General features: G+C 43.0%; 1 protein-coding gene across 1 annotated transcript in view; it reads right to left on the reverse strand.

Annotated features, from left to right (window-relative positions):
- Nucleotides 1–22976, reverse strand: part of SRRM3 (serine/arginine repetitive matrix 3) — a 643608-nt gene that overhangs the window by 168745 nt on the left and 451887 nt on the right. Inside the window, exon 4 of the mRNA XM_073615202.1 lies at nucleotides 22598–22699. Coding sequence (XP_073471303.1) covers nucleotides 22598–22699 — 102 coding nt within the window. The remainder of the gene's footprint in view (nucleotides 1–22597; nucleotides 22700–22976) is intronic.

A 22976-nucleotide genomic window follows, 5' to 3' on the forward strand; every position in this document is an offset into this window, starting at 1 on the left:
GAGTCATCTTTTTGCAGGAGTTTCAGTTTTTGGCTTTGGTTGCATTGTTGTTGTGTGGTATTTCGGTCGCGAGTGAAAGTGGTCTCACTGCCCGGGGATATGGGAGTCGAGGGGGATTTCCTCCCATTTGCAATAAGGGGGGGTTTATTTCACCCTTTCCTGGGCAAAAGGCTTTTAGAGATGTTGAATTTTCACATATTAAGCTATAAAGTATAGATATAATATGAAATTAGATATATTTTTTTGAGACCATATGTTTTCATGGAGTCCAGCCTTCCCCGTCCCTCCCCCTCCCTGTCCATTGATATGTAAATAAACCAGTTGGATAGGTTTTTAGAGCTGAGCAGAGAACAGGAAGTCCTCTGCGGGATGTGATGTATGCAACAGGAAGTTGGTGGGAGGGGCTTGGGGTCTTTTGAAACAAACATGTGGACACAGAGGGACTTGTGTTCAGAAGGACGATGGGAATCACTGGTTTTTAAATGTAATTCCAGTTGTTCAGTTTTGTGTAGAGAGTAAACATTCTGAAAATAAACGGGAGGCATCCCCATTATTGTTGTAACATCTAGATACAGATAGAAAGAAGCTGTAATATTGTTTTGAATAGCGGAGGATTTCATTGTGCTTTGTGGTTGTCTGACGAACGCGTTTATAGGGCTGTATAACGTGAGACCAGTCGGGCCGTGTATAATAGTCGGAATTCTGGTGCGCGATTGTATTAGCATAAATGTGAGGAGTAGATTCTAGCATACCGTGAGGCCGTGTGCAATAATCGGGAACACCGGTTGCCAGCACTGTAAGAAAGGGCACTAGGCAGTACTGCTCCAAAAGTTAGTGCAAGGGTGCCCTGGACGCAGGGACACGTCATAAGCGTTTCGAAATGTCATGGGTAATGTTTGCCGTCCATGCATTGGAAGAAAAAATTAGGCTCCACACCAGTCAGACAGCTGCACTGCACATGAGATCTGAGTTTGGGGCTCCAAACATGAAACCCCTTAAAGATTGGCATACATGGTCAGAGGGTACAGAAAGGTGTTACTCCTTTGGAAGGTGCTTTTGATGTCTGGAAGTACGAGACTCCAGAATAAAAATACCTTGGAAGTAGCTCGGCTGTGGCTTCAGAAATCTGTAAAGATGAGTAGGATGGATGTGTAGTGCATGCTCGTGTGGTTAAAATGCCTGTTTTTCAACTTTGTGTGGCTGGCCCATGCAAGGTTTTTGAGCTGCTCTAGTGTTTTTCCCATTGTATTTTTTTCTTTTGTTAAAAGAGTGAAGGCAGCATTCCGTCTGGTTGTTTTTTTTATTTTTGTTTTGGAAACTATGAAATATCTCCCTCACATTTGTGCCTAAATGTTTGTCTCATGTTTTAGTCTTCCCATCGTTTGTATGTAGTAATATGAATATGTTAGGACCCACTGCGGTGGCCCTCCTACGTGCCGTGGACATTGTATTTTTGTAGAAACGTGAAATTAAGAGTTACAGAGGGTTTCGTTGTCGGTTTTAAGGAATGTCAGTGACAATTTACCAATGTACACGAATGTTGTATTGTTTGCCTTTCTTTGTAGGTTAAAGATAAAGAATAGAGTAATAACTCTTGTTCATAAGTATCTTTTTCAGGTCCAGTGAGTTTCTGAAAGTGTATGTACATATCAAGCAGGTGTATGTAGATAGCTGTACACATGCATAAATACACGTGCCTAAAAGAAGGTAAAGGTATAATAGGCTCCTGTTTCATTGTTTTTTTGTTTTTTTCTGCACCATTCTAAACCCTGCGTCTCTTCCTCCTGTTTGTAATGAGGAAGAAAATGGGGAGCATAATGGTAAAGATTACAATTTTAAAACTAGCAATACTAACCTCTCTAATTCAAGTTTGTGACCTAGTATGATGACATGTTCCACGACTGTCTTTCTTTGATGGAATTTGAATCAGCAACCAGCAGTGTGGTGAAGGAGGCTCCTATCCCAGACGCTAAGAACCTTTTTGTTAATGGTTCCGGGTATTACACCCCAGATGGTAAGCCACACACAGGTTCAGTGACCACAGTCGGTGAAAAGTGAAAAAGGGTTCATTGAGTTCCCACATGTCTGGGTTATCTCCCTAGGAGGTTTGTTTGGAGGTCAACCAAAAACAGGGTTATACTTTCCTCAGCAGCTGTCGCCTGCATTCTCAGCTGATGGGGTAGATGCAGTCACTGTAACGTGAACTTCAAAAGGTCCACCACAGGGTTCATGAGTCCCTCCTGGACCCTGACACAATAACCAGTTTACATTCTTTCAAACCAGGTGACTTGGTCATTGTAAAGGAGCTTGGGAGACGAAACAACTGGATCCATGCCAGCCACTGCAAGAAGCTGCTTAACTACACCAAAGAATGAGGAGTATCTTTGTTTATTTATATTTTTAGCTTAGTGTATTCTCCAACTAGCTAAGAAAGCGAACAGGACCAATTGCTGGGTCCACTCTAAATCTCCACCGAGCTTTAGTACCCCAGCGATGACAGCGGTACATGATATATATGATGTTCATATTGGTATGAGGAATTTTGATAAACTAGTAAAACTCCAAACAGACACTTGTCAATAGAACTTAACGATACATTTCTAGAGGTATAGTTTTAACAATAGCTCTGGTTCTTGCCAGTTTGGGTATCAGGACAACTAGGTAGCTCACAAGCATGCTTCAAATTTAGCTTGGTACTTATGCGGTTCTACAGCTTATAAAGTAATTCCCCCTAATGCAAGAGGTTCATGCGTCCTGGTGAAACTTGTCCCAGCATCTTATGTCGCGGTCGATCATAAGGATCTGATGCGTGAGAGAAGGTAAGAATTGCAGGGAATTGTTCACCAACCCCGACCAGGTCTGGGCATGGTTTCCTGCTTGGACGGGGGGGGGGTTTGAACTTATGAAATGATTGAACAATTTCCCATCCATTGTGGATGGGATGTTCAATGAAACCGTTGAAGCTGAAAGGGAGATCCCACAGGAACAACGGAAGATTGTTGTACCTGGATCGAAAATACTAGTGACAAAGTTCAGGCTCATATGGATAAGGTTAGATCCCTGTAAGGCAAAGCCAGAGCTATAGCTAGTGAAGGTTGGAATCCTTTTAAGGGTCTGGGAATCTTTGGGGATTTTTTATTTTTCATCAGGTCATGGTTGAAGGAAGTAAGGGTATATATACCCATGTTGTTTTTGTTTCTATTCCCCCTATATGCCGTAATGAGGCGCTACTGTTCCCTGATTGGACGAGTGAACAGAGCCCGAGCAGATGACCACATCTTCCTCGCTAAGATGAGACGCCCCGAAGCCCAGCCCATGTTCAAGACACAGAGGATCCCAGACTGACCAGTCTTCATGTCCTCCTTTAAGTCATCCCTCCTGAAGAATAGAGTCTACCGTGTTTTCCTTTTTATGGACTTATATGGTCTGTAAGGACTGATTCATTTTCAGGTGTAAGAAAAAGATCAAGATTCATCGAGGGAAACATGGAAGCATATGACAAAAGAGGAGGGACTGTTGTCAACTATATTATAATAAAGGCAACAAAGCCCACACTTTATTAGCGCGCAAACTCCGGGAACGTACCCATACCTCGGCCCCCCAGACCCTACCGGACCCAGCTGGGACCCTTCACTTTCACCCCAATCGCATTGTCCAATTAATTCGAGACTACTTATCAGACCTCTACAATAACCCCTCCATACCGCACTTACTGATCCAAGCAAGTTTTACTGACCGAGTGCGAACTTACCTCGCAACCAGCGGGTGGCCACTTTACTAGCAGAGGCCCTACAGTCCCTCAACTCTCCGATCACTGATGAGGAGATTTCAGATACTTTGAAGCTCCTCCCAAATAACAAGGCCCCGGGCCCTGATGGCCTTCCGTATGAATATTATAAAACCTTTCTGACCAGCCTACTTCTACATATGACTCGTTTATTTAATGGATTCATGGGCAAGGATGAAATCCCATGGGACATGCAGACTTCACACCTCACGCTCATACCCAAACCTGATAAAGACCACACATTGTGTAGGAATTATAGACCCATAGCTTTATTGAACTCAGACCTAAAAATTTTTACAAAATTACTATCCCTCCGAGTAAATGAGGTCCTTCCCTCCCTGATCAAAAGGACCAGGTGGACTTTGTCCCAGGGCACCAGGCAGGAGACAACACCAGAAGAGTCATCAATCTAATAGACATCATTAATAGGCAAAAAGATGAAGCATTGTTACTCAGCTTAGACGCTGAGAAAGCCTTCGATAGGCTTAGCTGGCCTTTTATGTTCTCCACCCTTGAATATCTGGGCTTTCGGGGGCCGTTCCTCAGGGTGATTAGACACCTATACACAACTCCATCCACCTCTATCAAAACACCTTTTGCGGCATCTACTTCCTTTCCCATTTCAAATGGAACTAAGCAAGGTTGTCCGCTCTCCCCGTTGCTTTTCGCCCTGTGTATCGAACTCCTGGCAGCCCAGATCAGACAGAACCCCATCAGAGATATAATGGTTAGAGGTCAAAGAATTAAAAATCTCACTGTTTGTGGATGACGTACTCCAACCCTAACATGACCGCACGTGACCCTCCCTAATCTCCATAAACTCCAAGGTTAAGGATACAAGGTTAACTCCGCTAAATCAGAAGCCCTCCCAATCAATTTACCTCCCTCAGAAGTGTACCGCCTTTTGGATAACTTTTTATACATGTGGAAATCCCATGGCATTAATTATCTGGGGGTGTACCTCACCCCCCGATACAAATTCCTATATGATGCAACCTTCAGACACCTATTCGCGTCTATACGGTCCCTTCTGTCTAAATGGAGACATTACCCAATATCTTGGTTTGGACGCATTGCCTCGGTTAAAATGACTATACTGCCTAAACTCTTGTACTGCTTTCTGACTCTCTCAGTGCCTATCCCATCTGCTTACCTCAGAAAACTCCAGACTGACCTCCTAAATTTCACATGGAATTATAAACAACACTGAATAGCTTGCTCCATAATGCTTGCCTCCCGAAATGATGGGGGTTTGGCCTTTCCACACCTCCACCATTACTACTATGCTGCCCAACTGAGAGCTATAGCATCCTGGTTTACCCTTCTGGCCTATAACCGCTGGACAGAAATAGACAAATTATGGCTAGCTCCCATCCACCCTAACAACCCATTATGGAACTCCAGTGCTGATGTTTCCCCCACCTTCCTAATTCACACTATGAACTTGCTAAGAACCATTTGGAGACAACTAAACCACAAAACCCCCCTACAATCTGAGGCCTCCTTAGTTACGGCTTTCCTATACAACCCTAAACTACCCGACAGCTTAACCTTCCAGATGATATCTCCATGGTTGCAGAGGAACCCAGACATATACAAACTCTTAAACTCCTATGATATGGTCTCTCAGGGGAAACATAGATACATGCGCAGATGGGAGGAACATCTCGGAGAGGAATTATCCCTTGAACAATGGTCCTCTATATGGTCTTGGACGGCCAAAAGCTCTATGTGCATGCCCTATAAAGAGAACACATACAAGGTGCTCCTCTACTGGTACCTAACACCATCTCGCTATATACCCATTGGCCTCGGACTGCTGATGAAGATGTCTCCAGGACTGGGACACGATATTCCACATCTACTGGAGTTGCCTTTACTGGCCTTCGGTCCAGGGACTGCTCCATCGGCTGTTTGAGGTGGATATCCCTCTCTCTCCCAAATTTTTTTTATTAGGACCCCCCCCAAATTACCCAGTTTAGGCAAAAAATTTGCCACATATATATTAATGGCGGCTAGATGTCTAGTGGCCCTTCAATGGAAACAACAAACCCCCCCGACATCTGATCTTTATGCCAGAATCAAGGACGTGGAGGTTATGGAGTCCATGTCGGCTAGACAAGTTAGACTGACACATGGCAACATGGGATCCTTGGCATCAACGGATGGATCCCCCTTGATTCCATGAGACCCCCCCGCTCTATATAACGTAAGCACTCGGAGCCCAGGAGAGACAAGCCCAACTTATTGGAGCTTTTCTATATCTCTTTCCTTCTCTTTTATCCCCTTCACTCCCCCTTTTCCTCCTTTTCTTTTCAGGCCAGGCAATCAATTATAAATTACAGAACATGCTAATGGAATGTCTGACAGAGAAGCTGTTACTGCTATTTCTCCAGCATTGTGTCCTGTTTTATAGAGCTGTAATCTAGCTAACTATGCCATTAGACTTTGTATCAATCCTGATGTATCATGGACGCCTATGTCCTCTCCAGAGTTGTTTGTTATTACCACCTCTCTCTCTTTCCTAATTCAACTGTGTTTTATACCTTTGTATTGAAAATGCCAAAATCTAATAAAATTGTCAATTATAAAAAATAAAAAAAACCCACCAGCTGTGAACAGACATTCTCTTATTCTGCACAGAGCCAGCATGCCAAACACCTCTTTATCAGACACTCACTGCCAACTAATGAAGCTAAGCACTAGAAAACTACATTCATGTGCTAGTAATGTGTAATCCACCAAAGTGACATATCTTATACAACTCTAGACCTGACCACCAAGCAACATTAAATCTCAGACCTATAAACCTTCAGAAAGGTTTTACTCAGCTCTGCACTAGATTAATGCTAACTCTCTTTTGATGCAAAACATCATAGCTTTTTTTGGTATAAAAATGGAGACTATGAAAAAGATTATCTTTCATTACAAGTTGTATCCTTATGAGAGTTCATAAAGACATTACTATGCTATTATGCTAAAATCTTCTTATGGTATACATTGGGGTGACTGGGTCTGCTTAAGTATTAATGCTGCACACTGGATTGAAAGATTGAAGCTCAAACATGGAAAAAAAGGTATCTGATAATTATTTAACAGTTACTGGTTCAAAGATGTAATAACTAATACTAAATATAATAATGTCAACCTGTGGCATTTGAAAGAAATACAAAATATAGAAGCAGAATAGAGTATACAATTTTTCATTACCAGTTATCATTAATTGCCACTTTCTACTTCATACATTAACACTTTCTCCATAGAGCAGGCAAAAAAAGAAAATCCCTAGAATACCGAGGACTATATAAAACAACAACCGCCATTTTCTATGGTTACTTGCTCTGCTCCACAGCCACCAACCTCCAGTGCCTTACCCAGTGTGTCTTACCATAACTGCGATAGGCAGCTCTGTAATTAACTGAAAGGTGTAAAAGGAGGGTGAGGATGGCCCAGACAAAGAAAACAGAAGTTGATTTACTTTAATACATTCAAAAATCCCATGCCAATCACAAGAGGTTTAATGTGAAAATTCACATTTTGGATAGAGTGGGGAAAGGGTACTGTAAAACTCATTACTTTTTTTCTTACCTATTACTTTTTTATTACTATCTGTGTCCCATTTGGGAGGGGCCTGCAATAAATTGCTGTCATGTCAGTGGGCACATAGCCAGTAAAAAAACACTTGCCACCCAAATAAATTCAAGAAAACAAAGAATTGCATAATATTGCACTTTAGTCTAGTAATTTTGGCTTAATGTGGTTTGTGCTGTTTTCTATTATTCTGCATATATTAAGGCTAGGAAACAAATTATAATTCAAGACCCTCTATCTATACTAATAATACCTTATGTAAGTGACATATCTGTGGCGGAACTACCAGGGTTGCAAAGGTCACACTTACGACCAGCCCTGGCATTCCGCTGCTGTCTGGGGGCCCCAGTGGGGTTGCTTGCCAAAAAGCTCTGAGCTGAGAGTATCTCTCTCATACAGCTCAGAGCCTACACTGACAGTTCCCCCTCGCACAGATGGGAGAAGAAAGAGCCGATCAGCTCCTTCCCCTCCCGTCTCTTCCCTTCTGTGTGCACTTCGGGAGTTACGATGCTAAGCAGCTGAATTTGATCATTCAGCTACTGGGATTCACACTTCCCCTGATGCACACACATGAGGGGAGGGGCAGGAGAAAAAGGAGCAGATTGGCTCTTTCCTCTCCCATCCGTACGAGAGGGGTGGGGGGGGGGGGGGCAGTGCAGGCTCTGAGCTGTATGAGAGAGAGGCTGCTGCTGAGGAGGCACTGATAGGCAGCACTGATATGCAGTACCGATAGATGTCACTGATGGGCAGCACTGATAGGTGGCATTGATGAGCACTGATAGGTGGCACTGATAGGCCGCACTGATAGGCTGCACTAATGGGCACTGATAGGTGGCATTAATGAGCACTGATAGGTGGAAATGATAGGCAGCACTGATTAGCACTGATAGGTGGCACTGATAGGCAGCACTGATAGGCTGTACTGATGGGCACTGATAGGTGGCACTGATGAGCACTGATAGGTGGCATTGATGAGCATTGATAGGTGGCACTGATAGGCTGCACTGATGGGCACTGATAAGCAGCATTGATGAGCATTAATAGGCAGCACTGATGGGCACTAATAGGTGGCACTTATGAGCACTAATAGGTGGCACTGATAGGCCGCACTGATGGGCATTGATAGGTGGCATTGATGAGCACTAATATGCAGCACTGATAGGCTGCACTGATGGGCACTAATAGGCAGCATTAATGAGCACTGATAGGCACATTGATAGGCAACACTGATGGGCACTGATAGGCAGCATTGTTAGGCTGCACTGATGGGTCTGCACTGATGATCAGGGCACTGATGATCAGTGCCCTGATTATTAGTGTAAACAATGTACTGACAGTCTTTCCGGTTAAGGGTTCTCCTTTCCTCACACAGACACAGCGTGGGAGGAAAGAGTTGCCGAAGGACACAACTTTTACAGAGTGCGTTGGATGTGCGCACCAGAGGGCACGTGGGAGGCAGGGTTCTGGGAGGCTGTCCATGGACAGCCTCCCAAAACTGGAAGCTCAGGGCACAGATGGAAGGGGGGCCCCTTCATGGTTTCTTGCACCCGGGCCCTGAAGGTTCTAGTTACGCCTCTGTGATATATATTGCTTAGGTAATCTTTCTTAAATGGCTTGTACTTTATCCCAAAATACCCAGTGAGGCAAGATCTGGTGAATCAAGCCACAACTACCAGAATTTTCTAACTTGGTGGATAATAGTATTATTAACCACAGAAAACCATTGCTTAAAGCGGAGTTCCACACAAAAATGGAACTTCCGTTTTTCTGAATCCTTCCCCCTCTGGTGTCACATTTGGCACCTTTCAGGGGGGAGGGGGGAGCAGATACCTGTCTAATACAGGTATTTTGCTCCCACTTCCAGGCATAGATATCCAGGCCACCCGCGGGTATCTACGCCACTTCCCGCCCCCCCGCTGCCTTCTGGGATACACACGGGTCCCAGGAGACAGCAGGGACCAGTGGGAACATACAGTTGCACAGTAGGGAACCAGGGACAGATCAGCTTCAGGTGCCGACATCGCGGGCGCCCTGGACAGGTAAGTTTTCATATTTTCAAAGTCAGCAGCTGCAGTATTTGTAGCTGCTGACTTTTAAAAAAAAAATCGGCAGAACTCCGCTTGGACTGTAGAAGGAACTTAACTATTCCATTTGATTGTGTTATTTGCCTTCTAGTAGAAAAAGCAATCTAGATACTCCACGTCTGCTAACAGACAAGCAGTTAGTTCCACAGGTAATATACAGAGAAAGAAAAAATAAAATAAAAAGAGTGGAATTTTGCTTATAGGCCAATGAAAAAGAAAAGTAGCTAACACACCAATAGATACAAATGTTTACAGAGCAACCTCCCCAGCACCAGGTACCGGCCACAGCGATGACAACCCCTTCATGGACCTGAGAAAGGGGGGGGAGGGGATGGTTTGGTACTGCCTGTTACCTGGGGGAGGGGTGTGCAGCCTGTTACCTTCAGGGGAGGGGGGTGAGTGCTGCCTTTTACCTCTAGGGGAAGGGGTGGTGTGTACGGCCTGCCACCTCCCAGTTGTGTGAGCACCGCCTGTCACCTCCAGGTGGAAGGTGTGTGTGCAGCCTGTCACCTGGTGAGGGGACGTGTGTTGGCACAACCTGTCACCTCTAAAGGGTGTGGGCGTATGCAGCCTGTCACTTCTGGACCTCCTCCCTCCTCTTCTTTTTCACCCCCTTCCTCTTCGTAGGTAAGGTGATCACAGAGAGGGAAGGTAGCAGGTGCCCTCTGGTGGTGGGAGGGTGGCAGTGCAGGTTGTGCTAGCTAGCTCACCTGCAGCCCACCCCCCGTGCGGCCCGGCCCAAAACAGGCCACAGACCGGCTGCTCTAATCAACATATATATATCATCATAACGCAATTCTGTGCAGTAAAAACAATTGATAAAGTGAAGATATATCAATATGCAAAAGAAATTTGCATACAATACTAACAATTATGTCACAAAAATAACAAAACAAGTCTATTCACCATACAATAGTAAAAAAAAGTCCCAAAATAATAAACCCAATGCAAAAAACAATGTGAAAAGATCAAATGGAATCAACTGGATGTGATCCACACCACTTGCATGCTCCTCCACCTTATTTCACACAAGAGCCTTACCACAAAGCCATGACCCCCTGAATCAGAGAAGTCATAAAGCACTTAGGTTGATGTAACGATCTGGCAAAACAGACGAAGCCAGGATCTTGCAGCCTCTCCCCACTATACAACTTGGTCTCACAATTCACAGGGTCATATAAGGAGAAATAAAAAGAGCCAGATGCTCCACATAGCGTAAAACCATACAAAAAGTTTATCAAAATAATTGAAACCTACTCACATATTAAAAATAACACAGTGCTAGTATAACAGAATACTCCGGAGAGTGTGGATCGCTTATTCATTCATTTGTGCTTGTGTGAAGACCTTACAGTATCAACTCTGCCCTACATATTTTGTCAAAACTAAAAACCATCAGGGGCTCAAAGGTGACACCCGCACACCACGCATTAAATACTGAAACTGGGCAATGGAAGTTTCAGTATTTAATGCGTGGTGTGTGGGTGAGATCCTAGGTTCATCTGCTGGATGGTTACATCATTTTGCTGGATGGTTACATCACCATATGTGCTTTATGACTTCCCTGATTCATGGGGGTCATGGCTTTGCAGTATGCCTCTTGTATGTAATAAAGTGGAGGAGCATGCAAGTGGTGTGGATTACATGCAATTGAATCCCTTTCATCTGTGTACATTGTTGTTTTGCATTTAGATTATTATTATTGTGGGGCCTTTTCACTATTGTAGGGTGAATGGGTAAATGTTATTTATGTGACACTATTGTTAGTATTATATACAATATCCTTTTTGCATATTGATTTATCTCCTTTTTTTTATCTTTATCAATTGTTTTTACTGCATAGAATTGTGTTATGATGATATACATATTTTGATGTGTAGCCCTGTTATTTCTATGCATAGTAACAAAAATAGCTTTGGATGTTTCCACAACATATGCAGCAGATCTCGAGGGTCTCTCCAGCATCTATTATGTAATAGTGAGTCTGCCAGTTTCCTTTCAGATTTGTAGGGGGTGCTAACATCCAATGTAAAGATAAACAGGATTATCTTTACTGGCCTCATGCACACTGGACTTTATAAAAACACAAGTAGCGTTGCCAATTTAAAAACGTGAGTTGCTGCTTTTTTCATTAGTATTTAGCCGCATTACCATTTTTTTAATTAAAAAAAAAACACCTCTCTGCTATTTTTAACTCCCACTTTCCCACAATACTTGAGTCCCAAAAACGTCGATAGCGACGTTTTACAGCGCTTTACGGCATTTTTCAGCGTTCGAGCATTTACAGCTCAAAAACACCTTTTCAAACGCAGTAGTTCTGGGTTCTTTGCAGCTTGAAAATTCCCCTGCCTGGCTGATAAAAGTCTATGTGTGCATGGACATATAGGATAACATGCTGGGGAGTTTACTGGCTGAAGAAAAAAGTGCCTGGTGCCAAAACAGCAGCTGTAAAAATGTCCGAAGCGCATGAGGCCTTAAAAAGATTCCGAATCCTTCTTTCAGAATGATTTGATCCATATCAGTCTACTGTTTCCCAGTGAGGAGACCATCCCTGGCCTATTTATATCTGGTGAATATGGGGTATTCAGACAATCATTGTGAAAAGATCTGCATATGCATTTTAATTTTGTGTAGCTAAATTGAATTAATAAAAGATTGGTAAATGCCTTCCAAGTAATAGTTTTGGTTAGTGATAGTAGTGCATTCTCTCATTTCAAATACCGACAAATCATATTTTTGGTAGTGTAAATTTGGTGAACAATTTAAGGATGTTGTTACTAAATAATAGTTGAGTATTGTTCATCCACCTACTGTACTTCACAGCAGATTTATTTTATCTTCTCTAAGCATAAGTAGGTTATACCTAATGCTCTCAATGTGTTATAATCTCTGCAACTGCAAAGATTCAACCTAATGTTTCCAATACAAGACATTGGGGGGTTGATTTACTAAAGGCAAATCCACTTTGCACTACAAGTGCACTGCAAGTGTAGTCGCTTTAGATCTGAGCGGTAGATCTGAAATGAGGGGAAGCTCTGCTGATTTTATGATCCAATCATGTACAAGCAAAAGTGCTGTTTTTTATTTTCCTTGCATGTCCCCCTCAGATCTACAGCGACTGCACTTCCAAGTCCACTTGTAGTGCAAAGTGGATTTGCCTTTAGTAAATCAACCCCATTAACTGCTCCATATTGCAAGAGTAGGGGCAATTATTAGTTCAGGGCTCGACAAACCCCGAGCGCCAGGTCGCATGTACGACTAGAATTAGCGAGCTGGCGCCTGGGGCGGCACACCTGGGGTATCCTGTCTCCATGCGGACCCCGACACCCTGTGCGATCGTGTCTGGCCGTGGCGGCTGGTAATTGAGGCCGCGGCTTTGCGGCCTTTTGCAGTACTTCTGGAATCTGGCGCCATCTTGTGGTGGCTGTTGGTATGACAACACAACCACCAATGGTAATGCAATGCTAATGGAGCTTCCCCTGCCTGTTTTCACTGCGCGCTCATCTCCTTCCCAAAGTGGAGAAGAGAAGCAAGTGAATGTGTAGATAGCCCTTTTTTTTTTTTCGTAATAGCTTTTATTTTTATTTATTTATTTATTTATTTTAAGTAAAAACTGTTTATTTTTTTTTTTCTTAATTAAAATGAATTTATTTGTTATCTAACTGCTTGGCCCCCTTCACACAGGCTGTCTGATCAGGTTCGCCTGTCAGTTTTTCAGGCGGACCTGATCGGACCCTTAGAGCCCTTTCACACCGAGCCGCGGGGGGCGTCGGCGGTAAAGCGGCACTATTTTTAGCGCCGCTTTACCGTCGTTTTAGCGGTTTTAGCGGTGCTATTTGGCCGCTAGCGGGGCTGTCTTTCTGTGTAAATTTAAGATTAGTTATTTTTTATATTGAAAATAAAGCTTTGTCGGTCGTTTAAAAAAAACCTGGCTCCTAACTTTTTTAGCTGACTCCTAGATTCCAAGCAAATTTGTCAAGCCCTGTATTAGTTGAAAATATGTTTTATAACTTTCTGCCTCAGTACAAGCAACATTGCTATAAAATAAGCTGATAAAGTCCCAATATATTGTTTAGTGCTTTAGGAGCTTCTTGAAAAAAAGAATTATAACAAAGGTGAGCAAACATTTCAGAACCACTATACTAAGCCACTGCACGTTGGAGCAATTTCTTTACCAGACTGAGCTGGTAAAAAAACACAACCCAGAACTTTGTTACAATTTACTGATCAATTTTCCAATAGAAAGAAACTATTTGTTTCATGTAAATTAACATAGAAATGCAAACTGTAATTTAAAATGTTTTTTGCTACAATAAATAACAGAGAATACAGCTATATAAAAGTTCAATACATACATGCGTGCAGCCTATTGCATTAGGCTGTGCACTCCAAAGCTCAAACACACATGCTTTTCTCTGCAGCCTCAGCTGCACTGGACAGTGACTGAATGGGAAGTGCTCTGTGCTGAGCGGCTTCCTGTACAATCAAAAACCAAAGTATAGTTAACACTATTTACTATGCTTCAGCTATGATTGAACAGAGTGAGTGTGTTCACTGTGTTCATTTAGAAAAGGAAGGGGCCGGTAAAGGACATATTAGCCCCTTCCCCCCTCTCCTTTCTGAAACATACCCCACAGCAACCGTGGGGAGAGAAGGGAAGCCAGCAGCATTGAGGTAGGGGGGCGCAACACGGGGGGAAGTCCGGTCAGTAGCAGGAATTGGCACTGCACAGAGTGATTAGGGTGTGCCCTGGCGCACCCCTCTGGGCACAACTATGGTTCAATGGTACAAATAGACTGGCAAAGGCACATTCCACACTAATGATTTGCAGCAACATTGTTCAAAATACAAAATATTAAAAAGTAACATGAAAAAGTAAATAAAAAAAAACTCAAATATGAGTTAGCTTTCTAGAAAAAATCACTGTGACCCACAAAAGGCAAAATTTAAGTGCCGCTAGAGAGGTAAAATCCAACTAGACCACTGTGAGTGGCAGGTAGGAACAGGGAGCTCATCCTAGCTCCAAGCTGCAGCAATGTCAAAGGAAAAGATCCATAAGCCGCACATCATGAAGCAGACCCATGTGCATGAAGTGAGATGAATGGCAACCTCAGTCCAGACTCCATCCAGGCCACACCCCCTACGTGTTCGCTACACCCCTTGGAGCTTAAACATGAGGACTCTCCATGATCAAGCTTCAAGGGATGGGGCAAAATGCATTGGGGCGTGGCCTGGCTGGAGTCTGGGCTGGTATGCATGGGTCTGCTTCATGATGTGCGGCTTATGGATCTTTTCCTTTGACATTTCTAGGAAAAATGCTGTGAATATCATAGTTTTTGAAAGGGAAACAATGTCAAAAAAGCACAAATCCACAAGTGTACCACTTTACTATTTTAAAAGCTGCAAATTGTATAACTAAACATACTGCTGATAGGGCAGAATACAACTGGCAATACAATTCTTCTGGGAAGCATTACCTTATTCATTATCATCATTTTACTGGCAGTATATTTACAACTGCCATAAAACCTAAAGTGATTAATTCATAGTACAAGGTAAATTATTTCTGATAAAAATAATTTAATAATGTGAGATAAAACATAAACACATACTGTACCTACACAAATGTGGCAGGGTTTTAAATAAAGTTTTCTCCATAATTTTTGCAAAGATAAATCTATCTTGTCACAGATATTGAGAGACACAGTTTACAACAAGCCATGCTTTTTCAGCAAAATGGAATTCCTGCATTGACATATAATGGAAGGCTATGGTCACATTTTGAAAACATTGTAATGGGAGCGCTGTCATGCTTATAAGTTTAGAGAAGCCACCAATTTTAGAGGAATCTTACTTTTATGTTACATCCAAAAGATTTGAGTTCAGATCTAGACTTGTGCTATTCACATAAGGTATTTTTTTTACAGTGCCCCAAAGTATACAAGTCCAAGCATCCTTTGTGAGTACTCATAACCAGTAAGAAGGATTAACAGAAATATCCAAAACATTCAGGCATACCTGGTTTTCGATCCAAAGGCTACTGTAAAAGAAATCACTGAAAAACATTGGATTACTCAACAACCTTAAAGTCTCATTGCTTTAATTAGATACCCTGCAATGAACTTATCTAAATTGGTACCTGTATCTCACATATCATGATGGGGGGCGCTTAATCACTGTCTCGGAGGAAAATCTCTACGTGAATAACAGCAGTGGTGTACTACAAGCAGCTTCTCCTGATCCTTATCAAACAGACGGCGGTAAGACGGCAGTATTTAGAATATAAACAAAACAGAGAAGTTGCCAATTCAATCCACAGATAAGGCATTGCTCACCTTAAAGCTTGAATGACATACATGTATGTGCAATACAGCAAATATGTTTAGAAGATCCACTGATCTGTTCTGTGTGTCATGATTTCTCTGCAATGCAATTCCATGTTTACTAAACTCTTCATGAGGTGCTGAACCCTCTGGTGATGTAGGGTAGCCAGATACAAAAGAAAGACACATTCTGAAATGCACTGAGAAATCGAGCAAGAGAATCTACCGATACGAAAGAAAGACACATTCTGAAATGCACTGAGAAATCGAGCAAGAGAATCTACCTACTGCTACAATCTGTATCTGTAGTCTGCAATCAGTTAGTAAGCAGACCTGCTGTGGATTAGACATACCAATATGAAATCATATCATATACAAGTGCATCTCAAAAAATTAGAATATCATCAAAAAGTTAGTTTATTTCAGTAATTCAATTCAAAAAGTGAAATGTATATATTATATAGATTCATTACACACAGTGTGATAGTCTTAAAGCATTTCTTTCTTTTAATTTTGATTACAGAAAATTAGAATATTGAGAAAAAATGCAATATTGTAGACTCATGGTGTCAAACTCCAATCAGCTAGTTAACTCAAAACACATGTAAAGGTTTCCTGAGCCTTTAAATGGTCTCTCAGTCTGGTTCGGTAGGTTACACAATCAGGAGGAAGACTGCTGACTTGACAGTTGTCTGGAAGGCAGTCATTGACACCCTCCAAAAGGAGGGTAAGTGAAAAAAGGTAATTGCTAAAAAAGCTGGCTATTCACAGAGTGCTGTATCCAAGCATATTAATGGAAGGTTGAGTGGAAGGAAAAAGTGTGGTAAAAAAGGGTGAACAAGCAACAGGGATAACTGCAGCCTTGAGGGGATTGTAAAGCAAAAGCCATTCAAGAATTTGGGGGAGATTCACAAGGAGTGGACTAGGGCTGATGTCAGAGCTTCAAGAGCAACTACACACAGATGTATCCAGGACATGGGCTACAACTGTTGCATTCCTTGTGTCAAGCCACTCCTGAACCAGAGACAATGTCAGAAGCGTCAGGGCTAAGGAGGAAAAGGACTGGACTGTTGCTCAGTGGTCCAAAGTGGTCTAAAGTCCGGATGAAAGTAAATTTCGCATATCATTTGGAAATCAAGGTCCCAGAGTCTGGAGGAAGGGTGTAAAGAGGCACAGAATCCATGTTGCATGAGGTCCAGTGTGAAGTTTCCACAGTCAGTGATGATTTGGGGAGTCGTGTCATCTGCTGGTGTTGGTCCACTGTGTTTTATCAAGTCCAAAGTCAGCGCAGCGCTCTATCAGGAAATTCTAGAGTACTTCATGCTTCCCTCTGCTGACCAGCTTTATGGAGATGCTGATTTCATTTTCTAGCAGGACTTGGCACCTGCCCACACAGCCAAAAATACCAATACTTGGTTTCATAATCATGTATCCCTGTGCTTGATTGGCCAGCAAACTCGCCTGACCTGAACCCCTCAGAGAATCTATGGGGTATTGTCAAGAGGAAAATGAGAAACACCTGACCCAACAATGCAGACGAGCTGAAGGCTGCTATCAAAGCAACCTAGGCTTCCATAACACCTCAGCAGTGCCACAGGCTGATCGCCTCCATGCCACGCCGCATTGATGCAGTAATTCACGCAAGAGGAACCACATTGAGTGCATACTATACTGTACATGAACATACTTTTTAGTAAGCCAACATTTCTGTATTAAATTTTTTTTTTTTTTAATCGTCTTATGTAATATTAACATTTTCTGATACAGAATTTTGGGTTTTCACTATCTGTAAGACATAATCCTCAAAATTAAAAGAAAGAAATGCTTGAAATATATCACTCTGTGTGTAATGAATCCATATAATATATGAGTTTCACTTTTTGCATTGAATTACTGAAATAAAATAACTTTTTGATGATATTCAATTTTTTTTAAATGCACCTGTATACCAAGCTATTAACATCACCTGGGGCATCATTTATATCCAGTACAATACTGCAAATGATCAGAACATACAGTATAAGGTGAGTATAAACACTGCCCACCAGTCCTGGACTGGGACAAAAATTAGGCCCAGGAATTTTGGACTGAGCAGCCCATGACATGTTAACCGGCCCCTTCCCCACTCTCTATCCTGATGGATCCCCTAGAAGAGGGGTGGGGGAAACCAGAAGAGGGGGCCGGTAAAAAGAATGGGGGGGCAGAGAGTACAGGGAGGAAGTCGGGGGGAATGGGGGGAGGCAGAGAGCATGGGGGGCAGAGAGCATAGGGGAGAGGCAGAGGACATAGGGGGGAAGAGAAGAACACAGGGGGGCCGGAGAGCAGGGTGGCTGGAGAGCCCAGGGGGTCTGGAGAGCACTGGGGGGGGCAGAGAGCACAGGGGGAAGCAAGAACATGGGGTGGGGGGGATGCGAACAGAGGGGCAGGAGAGCATGGGGGGAGGCGGAGAGCACAGGAGGAAGTGTAAAACACTGGGGGGGAGGCAGAGAGCCCAGGGAAAGGTGGAGAGCACCAAGGGAGGTAGAGAGCACAGGGGAGAGGTGGAGAACACTGGGGGGGGGGGCTAGAAAGCACTGGGGGGAGGCGGATTGCATGGAAGGAGACAAAGAGCACGGGGGAGGTGGAGAGCACAGAGGGGAGGTGGAGAGCACAGGAGGGAGGCGGAGAGCATTGGGGGGAGGCGGCAAGCACAGGGGGGAGGCAGAGAGCACAGGAAGGCTGGAGAGAACTGAAGGGACGCGAAAAGCACAGGGGGAGGCGGAGAGCACTGGGGGGCTGGAGAGCACTGGGGGGAGGCAGAGAGCACTGGGGGGGCTGGGGAGCACTGGGGGAGGCAGGGAGCACACTGGGGGGGAGGTAGAGAGTATGCAGGGAGGCAGAGAGCACTAGGGGGCTCAAAAGAACTGGGGGAGGCAGAGAGCACTGGAGAGGCCAGAGGGCACTGTGGGGGGGGGAGCTAGAGAGCAGGGAGGGAGGTGGAAAACATGAGGGGGAGGCAGAGAGCATGTGGGGTTGGAGAGCACTGAGGCTGAAGCAGAGAGCAGGGGGGAGCACAGGAAGGGGAAACAGAAAGAAGGAAGATAGGAGGAGTGGTTGGGGTGGCTGCATATTAAAGAATCATTCTCTCCATTCCTCCTGCAGCCTCTGAATGCCTGCTTCTCCTCCTCTCCCTCTCGCAGGCATTCAGAAGCTACAGAAGGAATGGAGAGTGATTCTTCTATATGCAGCCACCCCCACTTCTCCTCTTATCCAGGTTACAGGGGATCACACTCACGTTCTCTCTGCTCCGACTGCATGGTGTCTGCAGCAGGTGTATCATCTAGCTCCTCCCCCTTTTTGGTCACGCCCCCAGCACCGATGGCGGCTGAACTATACTGGAGGTGTTCAAAAGTGTCACCTCTAGCTCCTCCCCCCTTCATGTTTCTGAGTCCCCAGCGCAGATGGCTGATCTGAACTGGCAGCCGGGCGGCCGCGTAGAGGTCGGGTGAGTGGTGCGGGCTCAAAGAGCAGCCCAGCTGCCTTGGCCCTGCAAAGACTGGCAGCCCCGGCCCACCAGGCAAGTGGCCAGTGTGCCTATGCCCACTGACTGAAGGAATAAGTGGAACATATACATGCAGAAAACTACAGAAAGGTTAAAAATAGATCCTCAATCTTCACAATGTTTACAAATTTTTTTTTATGAAAGCTGCAGTTTATTCTGCTGACATTTTGCATTCCCTTGTTTCTCTTTTCCTCCCTTACCAATATGCTAATGCGGCCAATCATGGCTGGTGGAAGTTACCAGCAGAGGTGCTGTACATAGTTTCCTAAAACTATCAGAACACTTATTATTCCTCTCAAGAGCTCTCAGTCCTGATGCAAGCAGTGGTCTGGCTCTTGGGAGGAGTTATGTCTTGCTGCATTGGTGTCAGTCTGGAGGGGTAGCTGTGTCTAGACAGACTGCATTTGTGTGCAGACTACCGCAGGTAATGGCCACAATTGATGCCGAGCAGTAATGAACAAAATAACTGAAATCCAATAAATGACAGGGGCAGGCCAGGGACAGTGAGTTTGGAGAGGAAAGGGTTAGACAATTCTGCATGTCCTCCAACCCGAAAATGAGGCAAGCTATGTCTGGCTTGCTCTAGCTTCTAATGCACACTGTGAGAAACTCACAGTGTGCAGGGAAATCAGAGTAAGCAGTCTCAGTACAGAAAAGAACAAGCGTGCCACTGAAAGTAAGGCTGGAGTTCAACTTTAAGCTCAATTGTTTTTTTGCTCTTCACTTGGTCTCAGTTAAGCATATAATAATTGCAGTGAAGGCTCTTCCTTGAGTCATTCTTACTGCAGCTAATTAGCACACTAACAGTTTGACAACTGGCTAAGAAAAAATGTAGTCATCTTAGATAAAGAAGCTGAGGAACGGTACAACATCTGAAAAAACTACTAACAATATCAAAGATAATTATCATATGCACACATTATTTTGGCATCACACTCCAAAATGTGCCCTGTCGCAAACAGAAATGATACAGAATTTTTAATCTTATAGACCTGCAAATGCACAAATAAGTTCCTTATATAATTTAGAGGCCGTTTTATTGCAAAATGTGGTATACCAAAAAGATGTAATGGCACATTTCAGTAAAACTAGCCTTTAGCTATGTAGAATAAAGCTTGAAATGCAGGCCATTTTATTCTACTCTAAAGATTTACTGGCAAAATTGTTTTGGAAAAGTCAGTGAATTGAGATACTTTTAATTAACTAATACATCAAAGTATACATAATTCTCTTTGCTAGGGGAGTGTAGTGTAGTGATACCATGGGACTTCAGGCCTAGAATTGAATGATTTAAGGAAGTTAATTTTAAAGAAAACAAAAGGGAAAATGTAAAGCAATCCAAGAATATATTGTACCTGGATAACGCTTGATAGCGTTTACCATCCAAGTGACTACAAAGAAAAGCGGAAATGTTTCTCTTAATGGCAAATCAGGCAATAATGTAATAATCATCTCCTGGCAGGATAGCAATGGGTGCCCAGGGACAGTTTTTTCTGTGAGGAAATGCATTTAGGAAACTAAGCTCCCCAAGTAAAATGGCAGTGTTGCCAATAACAACCTGTTAGAAGTTTTTTTACATGGCACTAAAATTATTTAAATATTTTGGCTGTATAAGGTTTCTTAACCAGTTCATATGACGTCTGCCCGGAAGGAGGAGCATCCCGCCCGGCTGTCAATCTGCTATAAGCCAGACGAGACGTTCCTCCTTCTGGTGGAAGTCATATGTCATCCTCCCAGCCACGACTCTCAAATTCACTACATAGCAACGCTCCCAGTATGGAACCCAAACTGTCCCCAAAAGCTACAAGTCTCATACTAACCTTCAGAAGCTGGGAGACCTGGCTCCCGATCACATAAACAATGTTATAGCCTGTGATTGCCTCTCACATACTCAATCAGTAAAACCTGCTCTTGTACTCATTCTCTTCTTAATGGTGAAAAAAAAAAGTTTTATCTTTTTCTCCTGGTGGGAGGAGAAGAATTAAACAACAGAAAAAAAGGTATTAAAAAACAAAAATATTAATAAATATAAAGTACCTATATCAGGGCATGATCTAGGTTAGTGGCAGAGTCAAAGATTGGGGTCAAAAGTCTGGGTTGGGGTCAAAGGTCAGGTTAAATGTCAGATCTAGGTGGAATTAAAAAAAAATATTTAGCGCGTTTTAGGTAGGAAAAAATATAAAATATGCACTTGGCCCTACTAGGGGTACAAACAACAAATATTACACATGTGAGGAGTAAGATCATTTTGTTTGGTGGTTTTTGTGGTGGTGGGTCATGGTAATGGCAAAACATATTTTTGTTACTATTTTGGGTCAGTTTTCCTTTGATAATAAAAAAGAAATCAGGAGATATCCATACCAAAATAAGGTATAATTTATGTACAGTTTTACTAACACATGTCAAAGTTGCAAAACTGCATTCGGCATGAAGATCTGTTTAACCTTTAGGCACTAAGGGGTTAAAGAAGAACTATGGCCTCCCATTTAAAAAAAAATGTGCTGCAGCACTTGAATGTAAGTGCATGTGCACTTCTGTTTTTTATTAGTCTCCCTGCAAAGTCTCACAAATACCCATTGATTCTGTTGGGGGCTATCAGCATATTCTCTGTTGAGTCACAAGCCTGCAGTTTGTCAATAAGCAGCTGGTCACACTTAGCTCTCCTCACAGCTTTCTGGATTAACAGTGCTGTCTTTGTGTCTGAAGTCCTCCCAATGTGAGCTGCAGTGTCCGGGGGGACATTTGCATAAGCAGACATTTGTTTTCCATTTATTGCTCAGTCCCTATCATTTTAGAGCCAACGTTTAAAATATAAATTCCCTACATTGTTCATTTAGAACATCGCCTAATCCTGGTTGACTTTGTTCTTCCTGGAATTCTTTGTAAGACCCCTTTCACACTGAGGCGCTTTTCATGCGCTTTCACGCTAAAAAAAGCACCTGAAAAGCTCACAAAAACCTATTTTCATTAAAATCAATGAATGATTTCACACTGGGGCAGTGCGCTGGCAGGGTGGTGAAAAAACGTCCCTCTCCATTGAAATTAATGGAAAGCTCTTCAAAAGCACCTGAAAAGCTCTTCAAAAGCGCCTGAAAAGCTCTTCAAAAGCACCTGAAAAGCTCTTCAAAAGTGCCTGAAAATCTCTTCAAAAGTATTCAGTGTTTTACCGGCAGTTTACAAGCGCCTCAGTGTAAAAGGGGCCTAATATTGTCCATAAGCGGAGAGTTCATTTGTAATCAAGCATCCAAATTTATGGTTGATGTCTACTTACATTTGTCGTCCATGTTGATCTTCTCTGGTCAGTACTCCTTCTTTCTCCATGAGCATCTGGCGAAAAGTTCCTACTTTCTGGTGTATTTCCTCTTCTGAGTACCTAACAAAAAAAAAAATGCAGTGATTATAGTTATAGCCAGTATAAATACTACTTTATGTTTTAATGTTATCCTAAATTCATATATGACCATTGTATTCCATAGCACTTTACAGTAGGATGTATAGTGGATGTGCTGTACTTACACTGGTAACAACACAGAACAGATATTGCTTGCTACATTACCTTATGAAAGAGGAAAATTTTTACATGTTATTATCTCATGCAATTTTACCTTCACAATTTTAACATGACACCTTTAAACTAGGTGAAATAACAG

This window comes from Aquarana catesbeiana, linkage group LG02 (assembly GCF_042186555.1).
Source record: "Aquarana catesbeiana isolate 2022-GZ linkage group LG02, ASM4218655v1, whole genome shotgun sequence".
NCBI classification, from domain to species: domain Eukaryota; kingdom Metazoa; phylum Chordata; class Amphibia; order Anura; family Ranidae; genus Aquarana; species Aquarana catesbeiana.